At 40.7% G+C, this 22,804-nt stretch overlaps 1 protein-coding gene across 2 annotated transcripts; it reads right to left on the minus strand.

Moving 5' to 3' along the window:
* Nucleotides 1-7,867: 7,867 nt before the first annotated feature.
* LOC119745078 (zinc finger protein 236-like) lies at nucleotides 7,868-21,084 on the minus strand. 2 transcript variants are annotated; one of them, XM_038221303.1, is made up of 8 exons: nucleotides 20,957-21,084; nucleotides 18,793-19,130; nucleotides 17,976-18,112; nucleotides 17,110-17,243; nucleotides 12,494-16,800; nucleotides 11,362-11,608; nucleotides 10,256-10,390; nucleotides 7,868-9,700 (listed from the first exon to the last, which is right to left on the minus strand). In XM_038221303.1, exons 1-8 carry the CDS (start codon nucleotides 21,006-21,008, stop codon nucleotides 9,513-9,515), a joined length of 5,538 nt encoding a protein of 1,845 aa, XP_038077231.1. In that variant the 5' UTR covers nucleotides 21,009-21,084; the 3' UTR covers nucleotides 7,868-9,512. The 2 variants fall into 2 exon arrangements, with proteins under 2 accessions (XP_038077231.1, XP_038077236.1); XM_038221308.1 differs by lacking the exon at nucleotides 20,957-21,084 and adding an exon at nucleotides 20,595-20,755.
* Nucleotides 21,085-22,804: the final 1,720 nt, after the last annotated feature.

Here is a 22,804-nt window from a genome sequence, read left to right on the forward strand (position 1 = left end):
AGTCAACAGACAAAAGCAGGCAACTGGTTGGCACAGCTGGCTTATCAATCACCTACAGACAAAGCATAGCTGTATCAAGTTACATAAACAGTCACAGCCAGTCAATCCTGCTTTATGAAGGCTGGGAGCTCTTAACTGTTGAAAACAGTCACTTGATTGATTTTGACTACAAGGACAACTCGGCACAGAATGTGTGTTTACGTAAGAGTGTTAATGTCCAAGAAATTTAACGCCTTATTCAGAAGACTGAACTCTATTATTTCAAGAGAATCCAGTTTGTGTTTAGAATAAGTGTGCAACGATGTACACCAAAAATGCACTTTTGTGAAATGTTCATTTGAAAACTGCAGTGTTTTTCAAAAAGCTTAGCCCTTTTTTTTCAATGCGGGAATAAATTCCACCTAAAAATGTTACACAGAAAAAAGTGGCATAATTGTAGAAATGAAATATAATTGAGGTTTCTTTGCATGTACTTGGTATTATGCGTATTATTTCTTTGAAATCACGTTTCTTCAGGCAAATTTGAGTCAGACATTTGGAAACGAAGACTCAGTAAATGACTCAGTAGTTATTCCCAACAGTACAATAAAAAAATCAGTTTTAAAAGTTGTCTTACTTAACATGTTACATTAGCTCTTATATATCTCTTAAAGGTGCTAAAACAAACCATTGTGCAAAGAATTCCCAAATCTATTGAAGTAAATTACCTCATTAGGGTCACACTTTTTATATACATTTTGTTGTGCCTTTTTGAGGAAAACAAACTTTTCCGGAAAACCTAAATTCACTTTTTTTTTAAAGTCATATTTTTATAATCAAAATAATACTTTAGTCACTATAGCACGTGTGACCACCCTGCTAATTACTCTCTGTATGAAGCGCCTGAAACAGCCCGAGTACACTATGGTTTTATTCATTCTTTCAAGAATAAACACAATTTAATACAAAGTACTACAGGTGTTAACAGGTTGAGTCACCACAGCTTGTGTAGAGTACGGCCATGAGTTATTTTCCCCAGATTACAAAAATCAACAAACTAGTAAAAATGACCATCGAAATCAGAATAATTATTTGCTTGTATCATTGTACAGTTACAAAATTCCATAACAATTATTATTGATAAGTGTCGATGCATTATCAGTTTTGCAATGAAAATATTAACTCTTTCAGTGCCCGCGAAATTTGAAAAGTTTAACCCTAAAGTGCCCAACTTCAAGCATTTTTTTAATTGTTCAAAATTCTGTTAAAAAAAAGTAAATAAGTTTTACTCACCAAATTTGTTGTTGTTGCTCTCTGGTATATCCTTGATACATTGGAAAGTCAATAGTAGTCACGTACATAGTGCTACACCCTGTAACACTGTCCTGCACACAGGGGAATTCCGCACTTTTTGCAGAAAATACGAGCGTCAGTGCTGCGCCCTCTCGCAAGAACTCGAATGAAACAAATAAATACAGGTCGTACCTGTATGAAAATGATATTATTAGAAAGAGCCTTGTGATAACATGTTTACTTTACCTCGTACATGTACGAGGTTTGGCGATTTTAAGTACGAACATTACCTCGTACATTTACGACTTTGGCACTGAAAGAGTTAAGTGAGAAGCTGAGAACCATTTTCATCATGTTCACAATAGTGTAGAAATGATTCATGGTCTCACTTTATTTACTTATTCCAAAAGTATCGTCATTTGGAGTGTTCTTGGGGGTCACATATTTCTTTGGGTATAAAGCCGTAAAGTATAATATTTAAATGCAACTAACATTATGATATATTAAAGGTAGAGTAAATCATTTGCAGCTATTCAATGTACACTGATGAAATTATTGCTGAAGAGCTTACTTGCTTTAATGATAGTAATGGCACTAAACTGCCTGTGAAATTATTTTTTTTCTGGCATGCTGTAATTTTGAAGCAGACAAAACATTAAAAGAAGGCAATTTCCAAAGATGCGTCATGTGACCCACTTTTGGAAATTTCCTTCAGTAGTTGGTTTGTAATTCGATGAATCCGTGAATGGGTACGCGCAAGCGTTGACACGATGCACACGCGCACGGTTGCTATTGTTCGTCAGTTTAGTGCGTGACATTGCGAAGCTGCAATCGGCTGAATGAGAACGTGTCGCGGACGCTGATTTCAGGCGCATTTCAAAACAGACTCGGCATCTTCTGAATTGAAACCGAGATCCTAGAATATTTGTTCGGAATATATAGCATTCACAGAGCTACCACTTCATCAGGTTAGCTGTTAAGCGTCCGTTTTTAGATTTTGAGCACTTTTGTTGCTATAAACGAAAAAAAATGCACAAATGATCTACCGTACCTTTAAATATATTTGATGGGTTCCTGATTGTACATACATGTAGGTTGTTAAAATTAATGCAGTATTCATAACCAACTGGGGCCTTTAAAAAAAAATCGGTTGGACCTATCCACTATTGGAACCACAGAGGGCGCAGTGTGGCTTTCACATGAGAGTCAAGCGAGGGCGCAATAGCAGTACTGATTGTTATGTGGTTTAAAAAGGAAATGGACCTGCAGCGTGTATGATGACCACTTACCCATTGCAAATGCACACAACTGAAAATGCGCAAACACAAATTTGTGTTGTCACAGCACGTGTCGGCCCTGCAAATTTGCAAAAGTTGAATGCATTTTCAACACTTTCGAATTTCACAGGGAATGTTTTCTGACATCAAGTTCACTTCGCATTCACAGTTACGAGAAGTATGATACTATGAAATGGCCTTAACGAACATGGCTTGAAAATTAGGAAATGGAAGCGTTTAGCCATGTTAGCCGGAGCTATTGAGTAAACCACAGTTTGGAAAACACCAACCATGATAGTCTTTGGCCAAAAAAAAAAATTATCCGGTTTCTGGTATGCGCGCGCGTCGCCCCAGCCATGCGCGTCGGCAAAATGAAAAAGTTTTTTTTTCAATAAAAGATGATGTCTCAAAACCGCCAAACTCACTGGTTTGACTGGAATCCTGCTGCTGCACAATTTTAACGTGTTTTTAGATTGGGTTATGGTCGAGAATAAGCTTTATGTGGCCTCTCTGGACTCCCACATATTTGCACTAAGTTTAGTCGGGCACCATTTGCAGTCATCAGCACGCATTTGAAGCAAAAAAATCAGGTAAAGAAAAAAAAAAGCCGCGTCGCCGCACCACTTTTTGGGCAAGCTCCATACCAGAAACCGGAGACTTTTTTTTTTTGGCCTTAAGCCCCATTGGTGCTTAAAGTGGAAGCACATTAAACATACTCTCAAAGTTATGTATATTTACGCAGTGAAGTGGCAGAGGTTATTGTCAGTTACGGCAAATTTCCTCCACAAATTGTTTGATTTGACTTTGTCATTTTTCTTCCTAAGGAGATGAAGAGTGTGAAAGATGTACATATTTTCTAATGTAACAGAGGACTTTAAAGTATGTGTATTATAAGAACTGAGAGTTTTCTCTCGTTTCTTTGAACTTTACTTTCATCATTTCAGCCTGCATTTATCTTGAGGCTTTCTTTTTTGGGGGTTGGTTGTATTGCAATCTCTCCTTATTGCATATATATTTAAGCTCCTTTATATAATCATGACACAATTCATTGAAGAATATTAACAGTTGAGACTAATTTTAATAAAATTCCATTTTCAAAATCAAGTTGTTTTTCAATATATTGCTGGTTTGACTAGCATTTAGTAGCATTAATTCTTGAATTTATTCAGAGAGTACTTTTAAAGTATGTGTTCAAATTAGTACCTAGAAGCACAGTGTGATCAAGCTGGAAATATTTTGATCAGCCTCTAAAGGCACCCCTCTATCCCCTCCGCCCAGAAAGATATTTTGTAGTCACAGCCCAGCTTTCAAATTGTGATTTCTGTTAAGGAGAATACACGAGAAAGTGTGGATTTGTAATTTAAGAATTCACAAATTAAGAATCCACACTTGCGAGTGTACTCTTCGACTTAAACCATTGCTTCAAATGAAGTATTGGCATTAACAGTGAGTGGAGATGAAAAGACTTGGGGAAAATGTTGCAACCTGACGCCACTTCCGCGATTGTGTACAAAGTCTATGGAGAGTCAAGACAATTTTTTCCTAACAAAATTGGAAATATTTCTCAGTCCCAGATTCATGTCTTATCATCATTTTTGCAATGAATGTCCTTCATTGGGATGATATATGAAGGAAAAAGTGGTGTCAGGTTGCAACATTTTTCCTGGCTCCTTCCGTCGACATATGGATAGTTCAGACGATGATTTCTTTCTGACTCGAAGTAGGTTTTGCAGTGACTGCGGAGACTCTGACAGTGAAGATGCATTGGTAATTTTGTAAGGAAAGTTTTCACGCATACGGTCCTATTAATGCTCATTATGGAGAACAATTGTCCGACGTGTTCAAAGTGTGGATTCATAATTCCAAATCCACACTTTACTAAAGATTCTTTGTTCCGAATCCATACTTTGTGACCAGCGTTACAGATTCGTAGTTCCGAATCCACACTTTAACAATAGTGTGACGCCATAGCAATGGTTTGAATGCTAATAGCAAACATGACACACTGTGTGCCCATGTTTCTGTTGCATCCCAACTGAAGTATAATACCAACTACAGTTTGGTTAGGCCCAATTATTGTTGGGATGGTCACAACCGCAGTTGGGACGGTCACAACAACTGGGCCCAATTTCTTGGCTCTGCTGACAGTTAGCGAAAAATCCATGCTTGCTATAGCAGAAAAGTACAAGCGTATTTCTCGCGTTAGCGAGGAATTTTGGCTTTGAAGGATTTTTTTGGCTTTGAAGGATATGTGCTTACAGGGTTAGCACAGAATTTTTTTGCTAGTACTGTTAGCACAAAAATAATGGTGAATGTAAATGCGAAATTCTGTGGTTAGCAGAGCCATAAAATTGGACCCAGTAAGGATTATCCCAACTATAGTTGGGGCCCATGGTATAGTTTGGGCCTAACATTTCCTATTCGGAATAACATGTTAACTTTGAGTTGCCATTATATATGGGTGAAAATCCCAGTACTTGTAGTTTGAATTTAGAATGAAGCAAATTTGTGGATTTGAGGATTTGAAAAAACCTATAAAAAAAAAAACGATGCTGAAATGAAAGAGAAGTTAAAAAGTACATGGAATTTTTTTTCCATTTCAAATTAAGAAGGCAGAAATATTGTACATGTTTAATGTGTAAGTTCTGAGAGGTTTATGATAAATTTTGTATATTTTGTTGTTAATTTTGGGTTGTCATGCCTTTGATGCTGAAAGGAAGTGTATCGTAGATATGCGAGGTGATGAAGTACAGTGGATTACATGTACATGTATGGAATGGAATTTACTAATTGTGTACACAAATTTTATACAATGTAACTTGATATGAAATAAATGAATCTCTACTGACTAAAATTTTGACTACTCATTCAAGTTACGTCTTACTATTCAGACTGATGGATTTCCCTATCTTAAGCACCTGCCAAGAATTATGGTTGTGATTTATTTCACTTGAATTGTTTTAAAATGTGCTACCATCTTTTCCAGCTTTGCTATTTGGAGCTATTTTTGGAAAGCTGCCCATATTGGAACATGCACCCATATTGGAATATTGCCTTAAATTGCCATTTGGAGCCATTTTAAAGTTCTGCCCATATTAGAATATGCACCCATATTGGAATATTGCCCTATATTGCAATTTACAGCCCCTTTTGGAGTTCTACCCATATTGGAATATGCACCCATATTGGAATATTGCCCTATATTGCTATTTGGAGGTTCTTTTGGAGTTCTACCCATATTGGAATATGCACCCATATTGGAATATTGCCCAATTTTGCTATTTGGAGCTATTTTTGAAAACGGCCCATATTGGAAAATGCACCCATATTCGAATATTGCCCTATATTGCAATTTGCAGCCATTTTTGGAGCTCTGCCCATATTGGAATATGCACCCATATTCGAATATTGCCCTATATTGCAATTTGCAGCCATTTTTGGAGCTCTGCCCATATTGGAATATGCACCCATATTCGAATATTGCCCTATATTGCAATTTGCAGCCATTTTTGGAGTTCTGCCCATATTGGAATATGCACCCATATTCGAATATTGCCCAATGTTGCAATTTGCAGCCACTTTTGGAGTTCTACCCATATTGGAATATGTACCCATATTGGAATATTGCCCTATATTGCAATTTGCAGCCATTTTTGGAGTTCTGCCCATATTGGAATATGCACCCATATTGGAACATTGCCCTATATTGCAATTTGCAGCCATTTTTGGAGTTCTGCCCATATTGGAATATGCACCCATATTCGAATATTGCCCAATGTTGCAATTTGCAGCCACTTTTGGAGTTTTACCCATATTGGAATATGTACCCATATTAGAATATTGCCCTATATTGCAATTTGCATCCACTTTTGGAGTTCTACCCATATTGGAATATGCACCCATATTGGAATATGCCCTATATTGCAATTTGCAGCCATTTTTGGAGTTCTACCCATATTGGAATATGTACCCATATTGGAATATTGCCCTATAATATGCAATTTGCAGCCACTTTTGGAGTTCTACCCATATTGGAATATGCACCCATATTGGAATATGCCCTATATTGCAATTTGCAGCCATTTTTGGAGTTCTGCCCATACTGGAATATGCACCCATATTCGAATATTGCCCAATTGTCGCAATTTGAAGCCACTTTTGGAGTTCTACCCATATTGGAATATGTACCCATATTGGAATATTGCCCTATATTGCAATTTGCAGCCACTTTTGGAGTTCTACCCATATTGGAATATGCACCCATATTGGAACATTGCCCTATATTGCAATTTGCAGCCATTTTTGGAGTTCTGCCCATATTGGAATATGCACCCATATTCGAATATTGCCCAATGTTGCAATTTGCAGCCACTTTTGGAGTTTTACCCATATTGGAATATGTACCCATATTAGAATATTGCCCTATATTGCAATTTGCATCCACTTTTGGAGTTCTACCCATATTGGAATATGCACCCATATTGGAATATGCCCTATATTGCAATTTGCAGCCATTTTTGGAGTTCTGCCCATACTGGAATATGCACCCATATTCGAATATTGCCCAATTGTCGCAATTTGAAGCCACTTTTGGAGTTCTGCCCATATTGGAATATGCACCCATATTGGGATATTGCCCTGTATTGCTATTTGGAGCTACTTTCGGAGTTTGACCCACTTTAGAATATGCACCCATATTGGAATATTGCCCTTTATTGGTATTTGGAGCTACTTTCGGACTTCTGCCCATATTGGAATATGCAACCCATATTGGAATTTCGCCCCTATATTGCTACTTGGAGCTATTTTGTTATTTTCTGCCCATATTGGAATTTTGCCTTATATTGCTATTTGGAGCTATTTCGGAGTTCTGCCCATATCGGAATATGCACCCATATTGGAAAATGCATCCATATTGGAATATTGCCCTATATTGCAATTTGGAGCCACTTTCGACCCATATTTGAATATCCACCCATATCGAACTACTGAAATTAAACACCCAAATCTCATTTTCTAACTCGAGTTATCATCCGAAAACCATTTACATTATGTACATTTAACTCACCACGGTGACTTTTGACCCTTTTACCCCAAAAACCAATCCCAACTTGCCTGTACCCAATCCCAAACGACATTTCCAACTCAAGTTATCATCTGGAAATTAAGTTGCCCGGACGGACCGACGCCTGCTCGGATGCCCGAAGGAATACCCCTCCAGCCTCTCGGCCGAGGGGTAAAAACCATTCCATTCAAGTGCAAACGATTGGAGTTAAAAAAAACCAAATGAACTTCAGCACAACAGAATATTTTACACATTTTGTTGAAAGTTTATTCTTTTTTGATCAGTGCTTTCCATTCAACATAAAAATCAAATTGGCCATTAAGTTAACAATCAAACTAATAATGACAACTCATGCCCAAAATAGATTACAAAATATGTATTACAAACTGTAGTTAAAATGTGAAGTTTGCCGTTTGTGTAGAGCACTTGCTCATGAGAGTTTTACCAAAAGCCGGCAAGAAAAGTGAGGAATAGTGTTACAACGTGACATCAGAGATAACTTTATTAACTATAAGTATGGTAGATAGAGCATCATTGGGAAAGAATGCTACATCCCACTTTCTTCATCACATATTTATGAAGGTCAGTTATTACTTTGGTAATGCACTCGACTCCCCATAGACTTTGTACACAACTATAGAAGTGGCGTCAAATTACTACATTCCTTCCCATCATCATTTCCTATAGTTGGACAGCTGCAGTGTGTCGTCATACATAATGCATGCAACATTATGAACACACTCAACTTGACTCAAGTAAAAAAAAGTTTCCATACAACGTTAACCTTTCCAATTTTACAACTGACATTTTAAAACACTACTCATTTTATTAAAAGAATTGCCAGATTGCTTGAACAAGTTAACAACCTAAAGTACACAGTCAGCCATGCACTTCATATAAAGCTGTGTCTTCTATTGTCCCTCACATCACTGTGCTTTTAGTACAAATTTTTTTTCAATTCAGGAAACTTACGAAAGAACACAAAGTCTTTGACAGAGATTTCTCACAAAGTGATGAAGGAGTTACATTTGTACATTGACATGCAGAGAAAATGTACCAATACTTGGAGTGCAACAACATGCACATGTACATCATCAAATTGAAAAGTGGGTGTGGGTAGTGACTTGAATTCAATTAAATTAAAAATAAATCGCTAGCTCAATACATGCAATTAAACACCTTGACAAGAATTACTAACAAACCTGCTTTTTATGTATTTTACCAGCTGAAATATGCAACCACTTTACAATTAAATTTTGACAAGCAACGCAACTGCAAAACAGAAAAAAAGAATCCTGCATACTTTTTTTTAATGCCACGTTTGAAATGTTAACTCTTCTTTCTCTCAGCCTGCTGCCTTAATAGCGAGCATAGATTTACAGAAGCGTAAGCTTAATACACAAACCATAAGCAATGTTTAGGGTTGTAATCCACAAATGTATCTAATTTCAAACAGCCAAGCCCACACACAAAGTTCATTCGTGCTTATCTTCAAGCAAACCTGAGTCTCTGATGCCTGTTAATACCACCATGTATCAATACAGTAATGTATTAAACCCCCTGCTGTTTAAAAAGTCACACCTTCCACTTCCCCTGCTATATTCTTATAATTAACACACCAATGGGTCACTTTTGACCCAAGTAACAGCATGGCTCAGCATGTGTGTTTGCTTAGGGGGGTTAATGTGTTTAGCAACCTTTTAACGTCTAGACAACTTCACTGAAAACGGACCTCATAGAATTCTGTTGAACTCTTTGCACTCAGCAAGTCAACCAATTGAAACTAAATGGCACCAACTTGACAAAACAAATCAAGCTCATAGTCATGTCGCAGTGTTCACATCCTAATTTAGGCAGTCGCTGCCATATTTATATCTTGTCCACCATCAGCAGTTTTACTACGTGAAGAAGTTTGGTACAATACTTTCCAGGTCTATGGATTCCTGGGCCCCGCTGGTCTCCCCGGCCGGGACGCTACCCATGACCTCTGACATGTCCTCACCATCCTCCATCTCTGTCGGTATTGGCTGGCCCGGGTCAAACGTCCCCGTGTTGTGAGCCCGGATCTTGTGGACTCGTAGGTTGCCTGTAATGGTGACAAATAGCAATGGTGCATTAATAAGGGAATAAATGTCTGCTTTGGAGGTGTTAAACACTGTTTGCGACTGGTTGGAGTCTGGAATACTGCCCAAGTACGTATTTCTTCCCATTCATAAATATCTTTTCGGTCAAAAAAATCTAAACTTTTCTGTACTATTTAGGATTATGAGATACTGACTCACTGGTAGTTTTACGCATGCCTACGTGAGGATCGTGAACGTTCAACCAATAAAATGGTGAAAGGCACTGGATTTCATAGAAGTCAAATTTCATGTTACACTGGAAAAGTTTTTAAGACCAGCCAGCCATGTCTTTATCATCCGTTTAAGACCGGCCACGTGACGGGCTCTCAACCAATGGGAATGAGTAAAATGTCTTAGATATTTACAAATTACGTATAAGTATTATACAAAATATGACCATTTTGGGAATTCCTAGGGTATTTTGTTAGACTCTAATCGTTGTGTAGGAATTCCAATTAGCGACAATATTTTGTTGTTGAGAACACTGACTATGTACATGTATGGACGATGGGATATACCTCTCTGTGAGAATGCCATGTTGCAGAATTCACACTGGTGGGGCTTCTCTCCAGTGTGTCTCATCATGTGCATCTGGAGACTGTTCTTCTGGTTGAAGCCCTTGTCACACTGCGGACAGGTGAACGGCCGCTCCCCTAAAATCAAACAAAAGGTACAGTAGGCCGTTAGCGAGGAGAAAATGTTTACACTGCCTGCTCAAATTTGTATACACTTGTTCTCACTGGAATAAAACCTGGAAAATATCAAATGCTAATGTAAACAATGGAGCTGTTGCAAGAAGGATTACTCATTCTATGGCAAACCTACAAACGACCAACATTACAATGATCTACAATATGTCCCCCAGAGAGTGTCCGTCTAACTATTTTTGAAATAACTACAAAACCATGAGGTCAATTTTGAAAATGTTTGACTGTGCAGATACTCCCTATCCTTGGCCCAAACCCCTATGAGTTTCATGTAATTTCAGTCACGCATCACTACACAATATGCAATAGGCAATTGATCACAACAACATTTTTTTAGCACCGTAACCAAGTTCCTTGCCTTAATCAATTTCAGTACTGTGTCATGTAAGCTGTGTCAAATCCTGCATGTTGTGAACAGGGCTGCAGTTGGGATTTGAATCATTTGCCTGGCTATCAGTCATCATGGCACGACCTCAGCTTAATGCTCAAGTGCAAATGATTCCAATCCCTAACCACGTCAGCCTTTTATAACAACATACAGGATTTTACACAGCTTACATAAAACAGCACTGAAATCAATTAAGGCAAGGAACTTGGTCAGTGTCCGAAAACGTTGTTGTGATTAATTGACCATTGCGCAGTGAGGCGTGATGGAAATAAAATGAAACTCATAGGGGTCTAGGCCAAGGATAAGGAGTATCTGCACAATCAAGCATTTTCGAAATTGGCTTCATGGTTTTGTAGTTATTTCAAAAATAGTCAGACGGACATTTTTTGGGGGGACATACTGTACATCGGGTTTGCAGGGGACATGACCATGACACAGCATGGTACCCACTACTTGATAAACCCGCACTGTAGTGATCACATTAGTGCCAGCAGGGGGCATGACCAAGATGGCCGTTGCTGTCAATCACCTGTGTGTATCCGGACATGTCTCTGCAGCTGGCTCTGCTTGCTGAAGGCCTTCGCGCAGATGTCACACTTAAAGGGTGTAGTCTTGGAGCCTCGGACGGTTGGGGTCTTGGGCAGGTGGGTGGATTCATGTTCCTTGAGATGGCTGTGCCGCTTGAAGGCCTTGTTGCAGATGGAGCAGACAAAAGGTCGCAGGTCGCCGTGGGCGTCGCTTTGATGCTTGCGCAACTGGTTCATGGAGGTGAACACCTGTTCAGGGTTGAAATATCAATGGTTTCATTCCCCTGTATCAACAAGATTTGTTACAATTCCATATAGTTTGCCAGCCTATTCAAAATTTCATGCAATCAGTGCCAAGATTTTGTTGTCAAAATGAATGTAATAAGTGAGCCCTGCACAAACGTCACAAACGTCACAAAGTACTTTTAAGGTAAATTAAGCCTGTAACAATGTTTTGACCATGTAATAATACTTTAACCTACAAGTGGATTTTTCCCCTTAAAGGGAACATGTAATAGGATTTTTACGACATAAATACTTTGCAAACAGCTTTCTTGCCATGTTACTATGACTTTCCCACTTCCTTTGTAGCAGTAAAAGGGAGAAATTTCAACATTTTAGTTTTTATGCTAATGAAAATGTCCATATTCATGAGCCAAAGCGTGATGTCATTCAACTTAAGGCAGAACAGTAGTGTCTCCATAGCTTTGTGTACAAATATATGTCCAACTTTTCTTCATTTTCTTGGAGTAAGTTCCACTTTTTACCTGTTTATCACGTTAAACAGCTTGTTTGGAGTAGTGGCAATTTTTTCTTCAAAACTTTTCTGGTAGGTAATTTCAAAGGACTAATTTTCGTACTGTTCATATGCAGTTTTGACAAGGAGTTCCTTGTGCGACAAAAGCAAAATAGAAGTATTGATGGAAGGATTTTCTAATAATTGAAAAATTACCACTTTCTTGTCACTTCCAATGAAAACAAGTATTAAGATCTTGTATGTATTGTTGTAACACATAGTAATAAGCATAAAAAAAGGTGAGCTGAATTTCCACTGCATGTTTCCTTTAAAGTGAAGACCTGCAAAGGATCACTATCAGAAATATAAACAAAAGATGTGGTTCTATCATAACTCACCAGAGTGCAGTCCTGTGCATTGCATGTGTACAGGGATCCTATGGATGCTGCTGCTTCAGTCACAGATATGGTGCTTTGCTTTGCTTCAGATGCGTCAGGGCTCTCATCTAGTGTTTCTTCTCTACTTGATGCATCCTGTTCTGGGTCCTGATAAATGTTCACTTTCAGGACCTCCATTGTACTTTGGCTCATGCTGGTGCTGGCCTCTCCCGGCTGACTGAGAGAGGTCTGATTAGAGGCTCCGGTAATGGCACCAATTCCAGTCTGCAGGACAATGTTCTGGGAGAGGTTGATTGTTTCCCCTCCTAGGGACAGCTGGAAGGTCTGCTGACCAACGCTGGATGGGTCAGCAGTGAGAGCCGAGTCACCCAGAGCCAGGGATCGCTCATCGTGAACAGTCTGCAACATCTCGTTAATGATGGGATCAGTCTGAGAGGTGATGATGGACGGCTGGGTAGTCACCAGTGATGTCATGGGGGTTGTGGATTGAACTAAAGCCCCCGCAACATCCGACATGGCCATCTGTGGCCGTTTCTGGGACTGCAATGGTTGGTTCAGCTGCTGGGCAGGGTGCGTCAGATCCTCAGGCAGTGCTCTGGCCCCACTGTTGACAGTGCTGAGATTCAACGCTTGATCCACGTTGGGATGGATTAAGACTTGCGATGTTGAAGGCTGCGACGAGCCAGCACTAAAAGATACAGGGATGATCGGCAGCTCTTGTTGCTGGGTTGGTGTTATCAGACTTGAGTCAAGTGTGACTGGTGTGGAATCAGTTGTGTTGGATACCAACGGTGGGTTGTCTACCGGCACCTGCAGCATGCTGGGGTCAATCCGCACCAGCAGATGCTGCTGGGGATCAGCCACCTGAGTAAAGCCTGACTGAGGGAGGTTTTGTTCTGGAGCTGTGGTAACAAGACCCTGATCACTCTGCGGCAACTGCAAGCCAATCTGGCCCAAGTTCAAGTCCCCAGCCTGCAGCATGATCGGATTTAAGCTGCCATGCTGGAGTTGCTGAAGCAGACTGGGATCTATCTGTACAGTGATGCTCTGATCAAGCCCCTGCAGCTGCAGACCTTGTCCCAGATTTGTGGCGGTCAGCTGGAGCTGAAGCCCCTCTAGTCCCTGCATGACTGTGCCTCCCATGCCACCGTCTCCAAACGTCAGGCCTTCATTGCCGGCAATCGTGATAGGAAGGACTTGAGCCTGGCCACCTAAAGCCTGTTGCTGCTGCTGAAGCAAAGTTTGTTCAGTTTCCTCGACTGATAAATTGCTTGCAGCTTGAGCGTTAGTGGACTCGGCAAGGTTGTACTGCTGATCTGCATTCGTGGTGGCTGATTTGTGGGAGGCCTTGCCCACCTTCTTGATCGTCAAGGGCTTGAAATGGGCCATGATGTGCATCTTTCTTGAACCAGAGGTTCGGAAACGTTCATCACAGTGTGGACACTTGAACGGTTTTGCGCCTGTATGTAGACGCATGTGCACCTTCAGACTGCCCTTGGTGGCAAAGACAGTTCTGCAGATATGACAGGTGACACTCTTCCCTCCCCTGTGTGTACGCATGTGACATTCCAGCGTGGACTTGACAGTGAATGTCTTGCCGCATTCATCACATTTGAATGGCTTCTCACCAGTATGAATGCGAATGTGTCGAACCAAGTCACTGGGCTTCTTAAAACTCTTGGGACAGTGATCACACTTGTTGGCAAACTTGGGCCCTTTCTCAAGGATCTCATTCTTGTCCTGGATCTCACTAATGCGATCTTTGTCCAAGACTTCTTGGATGAGAACCTTCTCTGACACACTGGCATTGCGAGGAGGCAGAGTTTTCTTGAGCTCCTTGGTCTCTTCATCTGTGAAGACTACCACATTTCTTGTGCGTCGGTTTTCTGCACCTGCACTCCGCTCTATTTCCTCATGGGCTGCCCTGATGTGGCGTTTCAGGTGAATGGCTGTTCTGAAAGATTCGTCACAATTTGGGCAGTCAAATGGACGAACATCACTGTGAATTGTCATGTGACGAGTGAGAGACCCATTAGTAGTGAAGCTGGTGTTGCAAATGTTACATGCGTATGCCTTAACTCCTGTATGAGTTCTTTGGTGGGACTTCAGCACTCCTGATGATACAAAGGATCGTCCACACTGAATGCAGGTGTAGGGCTTCTCTCCTGTATGGGACCTGATGTGCTGTTTCAAGTGACTGGATTTCTTGAAAGCCTTGTTACAGTAACCACATCTATACGTCCTCTTACCATCTTCCATCTCAGCACGCAGAAGCCGCATTCGCTGATTGACCGTCTGCGTGGGAATTTGATCTGGCTGGACCACAACGTTAGGCTGAAAGATACCCGACGACTGGCCAGTGATGGCCTCAAGCTGCTGCTGGATCTGTTGCGTCTGCAGGCTGATTTGTTGCTCCTGGGTCAATCCTGTCTGGCTGTTGGCCAAGTTGGCCAGCTGCTGGGTCAGCAGAAACGTCTGGCTGTTAATAGTTGCTTGAGATAGCGTGTCCTGTGCAGTCAAGGCATCCAGGTTAGACTGGGCGAGTGCACCTTGCGCCAACGCCTGTGAAGAGAGGTTCGTGTCTGATGATTCAAGAGAAGCCTGCTGTCTGAGGACTTCCTGTGTCTGGCTGCTCAGCTGACCCAGCAAAGATGCCTGGTTCTGCACTGAAACTGCACCCACAGCAGCCAACTGATCCACGATACTCTGTTGAGATGTTGGCTGAGCCTGCAGTTGCTGTGTCTGTGAAGGGTTTTCATTCTCGTCTGTCTCCTGGGCTGCAGCAGATACCTGTTCCAGAGCTTGTAGACCCAACTCCCGCTTATGTGTCTTCATGTGCTTCTTACAATTTACAGATGTCTTGAAGGTCTTCTGGCAGTAAGGACACATGAATGGCCTAACTTCACTATGTGTGGACATGTGTCGCTTTAAGCTGCCATTTGTGGTAAAAGTGCAGGCGCAAAGCAAACACTTGTAAGATTTGATGCCAGAATGGGTACGGCTGTGAGATTTCAAGACACCAGAGGATACAAAGGACTTTCCACACTGGAGACATCTGTATGGTTTTTCGCCAGTATGTGAGCGAACATGCTGCTTGAGATGGCTGGACTTCTTGAAGCTTTTGGCACAGTAGGCACATTTGTATGGCCGGTCGATGCTGCTGCCTCCTTGCTGTAGCCCATTGCCGATGTATTCATTGTTGTACATAGCACTGTTGCGTGGCAGTTGCTGAATCAATCCGGTGTCAGTGATAAGAATTGGCTCCTGCAACTGAACATCTGGCAGATCTAAATCTTGGCGAGGAAGCTTTTGCTTCTGTCGATGCGGTTTGGCCCTGCGCAGTGAGTTTTCCTTAAAATGGGATGCTATGTGAGTGGTACGGTGCCCTGTTGTACGAAATTTCTTATCACAGTGTGGACAATCAAAAGGTTTGGCTCCAGTATGCAATCGCAGGTGGACTTTCAAGCTGCCATGTGTGGCAAACAGTTTGTTGCAGACATGGCACTTGTACTCCTTAATGCCAGTGTGGGTTTTTAGATGTGCTGTCATGGTGCTTTTCACGGTAAAGCTGCGAAAACACTGCGTGCATTTGAACGGCCTCTCCCTCGTATGGATTCGTATGTGTCTTGCCAGATCACTGGGCTTTTTGAAGGTCTTGCTGCAAAATTTACAGGAGTGGAGGCGACCACGTCTCAGGCGTAGTGTCTTCTGCTTCTGCAGGAGTTCTGCAAATACCGCCACCTGCCGACTAGCAGATGTCACATCAGAAGACCCTTCCTGCTTGTCGTTGCTTAACCCAGAGTTCTCCAGAGCCTGTTGTAAGATGTCGGAGGTGATGTTACCACCGGCTCCCAAGGCAATCTGCTGTATCTGCTGATGGGCATATGAATGCTCCTCAGAGTGCTCAGAGAGCTCCAGCAACTGTTGGATCACATCACTGACCATGCTGGATGACAGTGCTGGCCCGTCAAGCTGCAGGTTTGATGTGCCTTCGCCAAGATCGGATGTTGCGTCGTTCTCCTTATCCGTGGCTACAAGCCCACCGTGCACACGGGTGATGTGTGAATTGAGACTGCCAAGCTTGCGGTAGGAACAGGAGCATGCCTCACATGGGTACATAGCCACCTCCTTGTTCAGATCGTGCACCCGAGCAACATGGGCCCGTAGGTTACCCTTCTGAGAGAACACTGACGGGCAGAATTCACACTTGTGGGGCTTGTCCCCAGTGTGTTTTGTCATGTGAATTTGGAGGGAGCCTTTCTGATTGAACGACTTTGTGCAGACACTACATTTGTATGGTTTTTCACCTGAAAGACAAGAACAAGATGTAATGGATTTACAATATAGCAATGATGACTCCAGCAAATTGATCACATTACACATATTAGCCTTAGCATGAATATTTACACATTTACTCATCATTTACGAGCCCTCTACTGATTAGGACCATATTTAATAGAGCTGGTATGTAGAAAATACAGCTTACCAAATTTAATTACATATTTATCAGGTGAGACCATCCAAAAGCAAAAGGGCCAATATGCATATGCAATTTTGTCTTGTAACCTGTGTTTTTGTAAGCTTCATGGGCATTGATCCCAATTTTCTGTTCTTACCAGTATGGATGCGCATGTGCCTGACAAGCTGGCTAGGTTTCTTGAAGGTCTTCAGGCAGAAATCACACTCCTGATGGAACATGCTACGGTCCACAGCTCTTCTGGCCTGGGTCTGCCCACTGGAAACCCGGGACCTTTTCATAAAAAAATGAAAGCAAATACAAACAGGATGAATAAGGTATATAAAAGTCAAGTGTCGACTCTGCTCATTACATACAGCTCAGCAGAGAATATTTGCAAAATTTTTCTCAGCAAATATTTCAAAACTAAATTTTGGAATTAAAACTTTGGCCATGGACTTTCATCTTTTCTTAAGGTATGTAAGAGTGCCAGAACAAAAATTGAGTGACTTTCCTGTAGCAAGGAGTCATCATAGCATGAGTCTGAATAGAATGGCCAGAGAACTTTGCAAGATTTTAGTTTTGCCATTTCATAAATTTTATCAATGAACATTGACCAAAATTAATCCTTTAAACAGGAAAATCAGTCATATTGTTTTAATAAGCAACTTGAAAGCTGCTTGCCTTAATCAGTTCACGCCCGGAATATTTTGACAAGAACAGAACGAGGTGCGGGATTACTTTTCACTCGACCTCAATGCCAGGCGAGTTGAAGCCATCACCTTCGGGCAGCACACTCATTTTTCCAGCCTCGCTCATTGCGAGCAGGTCCCTGACAGATATTTCCGGCCTCGCTCCCTGCGTGTTTATCCGTCATCCGTTCCGAATACTGCAAAACCTTTGCGTGTATGCACATCATCCGGCGCAAACTGGTTAATGTATTAGGACTATAAAATCCCAAAAAGTTGAACATATTTAACAACTTTTAGAATGTACAGAAAACAATTACTGGTTTATTAGATATACCTGATCATCCTCTGATGGTTCTTCATGTGTTCTTTGAGAAGGATCTGGGCCACAAATTCCTTGTTGCACAACCTGCACTCATAGAGGGTTCCCGAAGCCTCCTCTTGGTGCTCCAGAAGGTGTTTGTCAAGTTGACTCTGGTTAGGGTAAGGATTGCAGGACAGTTCAAAACCTTTCTCAAACTTGGCCAGAATAATGAACAATGTTGGCACACACTGTGAATAATTGTTAAGTGGGATCTTTGAAGAGGTCTCGGATGTCACTAAACTTACCTTATAAATTTGTTAGTGCAATAATTAAAGTTGAAATAGCCTGATTGTTCACTTGCTCCTTACTTATAAACTTAATCAGTTCTTCTTTCTCAAATGTTATATGCAGTCATCTGGGTGAAAATTTGTACTATAACCACTGCTAGAAAAGGGTACTCGTGTGTACATGTTTATGCACATTTGTACATTAATACAATGCTGAAATAAGCTTTTATGTTAAGTATGTCTAGAACTAGGACCTCTACATTCAGTCATTTTTGTCTTGTTTCATTTCGTTTTGATTTGGTCTGTTTGGCATAGAATATATATTTTTTAAAGCACGTATTTTGAAGTTTTCATCTTTTAAGGGACGTGAGCCTGGAAATGGAAAAAAAAAATATGATAATGCTATTTTCTCAATTTAAGTCTACTTTTTAGAGTACATCCTTTTTTAAGTATCATTCAATACTAAGAACTATTGTAAAAATAAAAAAAAATCCTTTTGTATCATTAAAATTTTTGGTCCTATGCCTTGGGTGTTAAGGTTATTCCAGATCCACAAAGCTCACCTGTAGACTGAACTCATCTCCACACTCGGCACACATGACGTTCTCCTCCCTCTCATGCAGCATGATATGGGCCTTCAGACTTGCCACCCGTGAGAACGTCTTTTGACAGTCTGGACACTCCGGTTTGCCCATGGTGTGCGTGGCCTTGTGCAGCATCAGGTTATACTCCAGGTTGAACGATGACGGGCACTTGTCGCATCGGTGTGGCTTGTCGCTGGCATGGTTTCGCTCGTGGCGCTTGAGTTGATTCCACCGGCTGAACGTCTGGGAACACGTCGGTACCTCGCACTGGTAGGGACCAGTGCCTGGGCTCCTGGGGCCCACATTGTCTTCCAGACCTGCAACCAAATCGGTGAATGGTTGACCTACTTAATAGCTTGTATTTTAACACAGCAGTTAAACGAATGTATTGCATCCTGTACTTCAAATAAATAACTTACACCAACACCAAGATATTAAAAGTACCTTTGGCAATTTACATAATGTACCATGCCTAGCCAGACAACTGTATGGAAGGTGATCGCATTTTTCTGTCCCTTAATTCACCAAAAATAAGAAAAGTGTACCCAATAGGGAAATATATTCCAGCATTAGGCAATATGAAGACAATGGTTTTTAGTTTTCGTCAGGTTGTTTGTCAATTTGAATGCCACATTTCACCTATGCAATGGATTTTTATTGGGTGAACAATCGGTCTTAAATCAGTTAGTGAGGTGGTAGTATAAATATATTTTTCACATTATATTTGACCATCCTGTCCTTAAACGGCCCCTTGTGCCTATCTTTGTCCTTTTCCTTGTATGACTTTCAGCTACAATCGTATTGAAATTGGAGGATTCAGGACTGTTAGGGTTAATGGGCAACATTATTTGTAAAAGAAAAAAACATTAGGTAACTGATGACTTGGAACAGAAAAGAACAAAAACAATGTAAGGCATAAAAAAACAGACTCGAATTCTGGCATCACAACCACTTTCTTTTCTTAATGTTTAGGAAATTTGTTTTGGTAAAGCTACAGCCGAGGCTAGGTTGTACCAAATAAGGCATCCCATCCCCACCCACTTCTTTTTTCCTTGCCCACCTCTTTTTTTTTCTTTTCTTTTTAATTCGTTTGCAATAAAGGCCTATTTTGCAAATATATTGTCAATATATTTTTATTGGTTTCCATCAAAATGGTGTCCTTTTGACACAACTGGACACAACTTATTATCAGCAAAGAAAAGAAAACAAGCATGTATATGGGCACAATTAAGGGGGCCCCTTATTCGTAAAAGCCAGGGCAAGATTATTTTTGTTTACTCGGCCTAGTTAATTAAACTAAATACCTGAATGATGGTTAGGTTCCAAATATAAAAAAACAACACATTTTAAAAAAAAAGTTATCAATCACCCAGTGATTCAGTCTCATTCTCAATTTCCCCTGTTAAAAATTGCTAGGCCCTACGTTTAGTCCTTTTTTATATCTGATTTAAACTGCTCAGTTTATTTTTGAAATAATATTGCACAAATGATTGCACAAACTTTAATACAGGCAATGACAGGAAAAACAAATGGTTGACCCATTATTGCCTTGTCACTTGTGCCCGTCACTCGTGCGTAGTATGTGCACAAACCACAAACCAACGACCGCGCGACCGGTAGGCACATCGCACTGGCGCGGCGCGGCGAGGCCGCGCCGTGAGAGTGTGCAGACATCCGCAACAATGCCACGGCCATTTTGAACAACGCCTCATGCACCATTATGCACTGTGTATGACTACTTCAAACAAAGGCATGAACTACGTTTCAAAATCATAAATCACCTCAGTATTTCACCATTCAAAAACACGGAATTCCATAGCATTGTCGACTGCACTTCCCGACGACAAAGATGGTGATTTGATGAACTTTTGGACAGTTCACCCTCGCAAGAATATCTTGAAAACATTTGGGACGTGCGTATCGTTCCGCACAAAGACATCGCCGTGACACGCACACAGTACAAGCCGATGCGAAAAATAATGCATGACCACTACTGTACCTGTTGTTCATGTACAACATAAAAACTAAAACTAGGGACTACATCGCTGTAAGGGCCTAGATTCGTTGCTACTTTCACGTTTTCCAATCTCATACCGCGGTCGATTTTGACGTTACAATTAGCTTTAATAGTTGAACAACTTACCATCTTGCCCTTCTGGCCGATATCTCGGTTTAGGGCCTCTAGGACGAGGCATTTTGGAACGATTTATTTGTGAGCGGAACGACGTTGTCAGAAAATGGCGGTAGTCAAACGGCTAACCTCGCGTGACGTCACGATTAGCACAGTCCCGGATGTTATATCGATGTACTGTACAATAAAAGCTTTCAAATACACCATTTATTATGCCTTGCCGTGCCCACTTTTGTGCTTTTTAAAATAAATATTTGGCACTTCTGTTCGTGCTCTTCAACAAATTGGATTCTTTTCTTCTCTAACGAACTTTTGTTTTGTATGAGCAACTACCTTTTAGCGAAGAAACTATGGTCTATTTTGGGTATCTGCAACCCTAAATAAATGAGTTTATTGAGTATACTTTTGCGCCTCCACTATTGCCACTCATTGTTTTTGTCGGGCGGCATTTAATTCAAAATTAATCAAGTAACTATACATGTAACTAAACATTCGTGGATTTTGTTTTCGCTTAATAGTGTCTCATTTTTAATTAAACAACCGTTACGGTTATATTGCCAGAAAAAGTAATAATAATTGAAAACATTTCGGGGCGACTCTCAAAAATAGTGCAGACGTAGAGTTCGTATTGCGCATGTTGTACCATGTACAGCGTGTCCCAATAAACATTGTGCATGAATTAGAAATTGCTGATTTTCTCAAAAGTTGGTCAGACTAGCTTATCAAATTTATAGCATTTTCAAGCCTATGGTCTTGTTTATAATTGGTGGAAAAAATCAAGAAAATCCAACAATCTTTGAATTTACGGTAAGACTATGTATTTCTCGACCTGCGCTGCACAATGCAATGTCCACACTTAGTATTTGCTTGTATACCAATTATTGGGTAAATATTGCATGGCCTTTATGTAAAAAGATTTCATTTGTAAATAAATAAAAGGACAAACGGCAAAGCTATAGAAGGGGTTTATTTGATTCATCGAAGATTATTCAAAAGCACGTGGTAACTGCTCTAATTGCAAATTACTCGAGCGTCAACGTTGTATATACCCTTTTGACGTTCTTTGACGATTCTAATTGTGCAGGAGGAAAATAATATAGCCTTACAAAATCAACGATATCTCTGGTTTGCATTGATGGATATTCTTGATATTTTCATCAATTATAAACCAGACCATAGGCTTTAAAATAATATAAAATTTGAGTAACCACCTTTTGAGCAAATCGTGCACAATGTTTATTGGGACACGCTGTATGTACGTCTCCTGTTGTTGTCCCCGCAATCATCTAATTTTTTTTTATGAAAAACTCATTTTTTCGCTTTTGGGCGTTTGCAATCCCCTTGGGGGAAAAGACTTTTATTTTGGCCTTTGTGCCTCTCAGATGACCAAAAAATAGCCAGATGCCTTCATCATGTGCGTCGCCAGGATTTTGTTCTAGAGAGGGCAAAGCTCATTAGAAACGTTGAAAAGGTCACCAACTGCGCAAAAATCGAAAAGCAGATGGGGGGGGGGGGGTCGGGGCATGATTTGACACTTGGATGCGCTGTTCCTAAACGTTTATATGCGTATTTATTTACAAACACGTTTTAAATTAACATTTACATATTTAATTTGAATCTCTCCTATTCTCTCTCCTTTTTCTTTTCCCCTTTTCCATTTTTTTTTAAGGGGGGGGGGGGGGGGGGGCAAGCGCGCAAGCGTGCCCTATCCTGGATTTTTACGGTTCCTTACACCACTAGATGGCCCCTTGTGCAAATGAATCGGTACGCACCTGTCAATACAATTATGATATCTTCTTGGGAAACGTATTTCATATAATCGTGGGAATCAAAGGATGGGCTTAAAACCTCTACCTCTAA

The sequence above is a fragment of the Patiria miniata genome, unplaced genomic scaffold (genome assembly GCF_015706575.1).
Source record: "Patiria miniata isolate m_02_andy unplaced genomic scaffold, ASM1570657v1 HiC_scaffold_12, whole genome shotgun sequence".
NCBI classification, from domain to species: domain Eukaryota; kingdom Metazoa; phylum Echinodermata; class Asteroidea; order Valvatida; family Asterinidae; genus Patiria; species Patiria miniata.

What these genes read in the sequence shown, in the direction of transcription:
- LOC119745078 (XM_038221303.1), bottom strand. Translation starts at nt 21,008, where the DNA reads ATGCCTCGTCCTAGAGGCCCTAAACCGAGATATCGGCCAGAAGGGCAA. An exon ending in TCGGCCAGAAGGGCAAGATG is followed by an intron (nt 19,131 to 20,956) that starts GTAAGTTGTTCA and finishes ATTTGGTTGCAG; the next exon opens with GTCTGGAAGACAATGTGGGC. An exon ending in GCACATGCGCATCCATACTG is followed by an intron (nt 16,801 to 17,109) that starts GTAAGAACAGAA and finishes CTTGTCTTTCAG; the next exon opens with GTGAAAAACCATACAAATGT.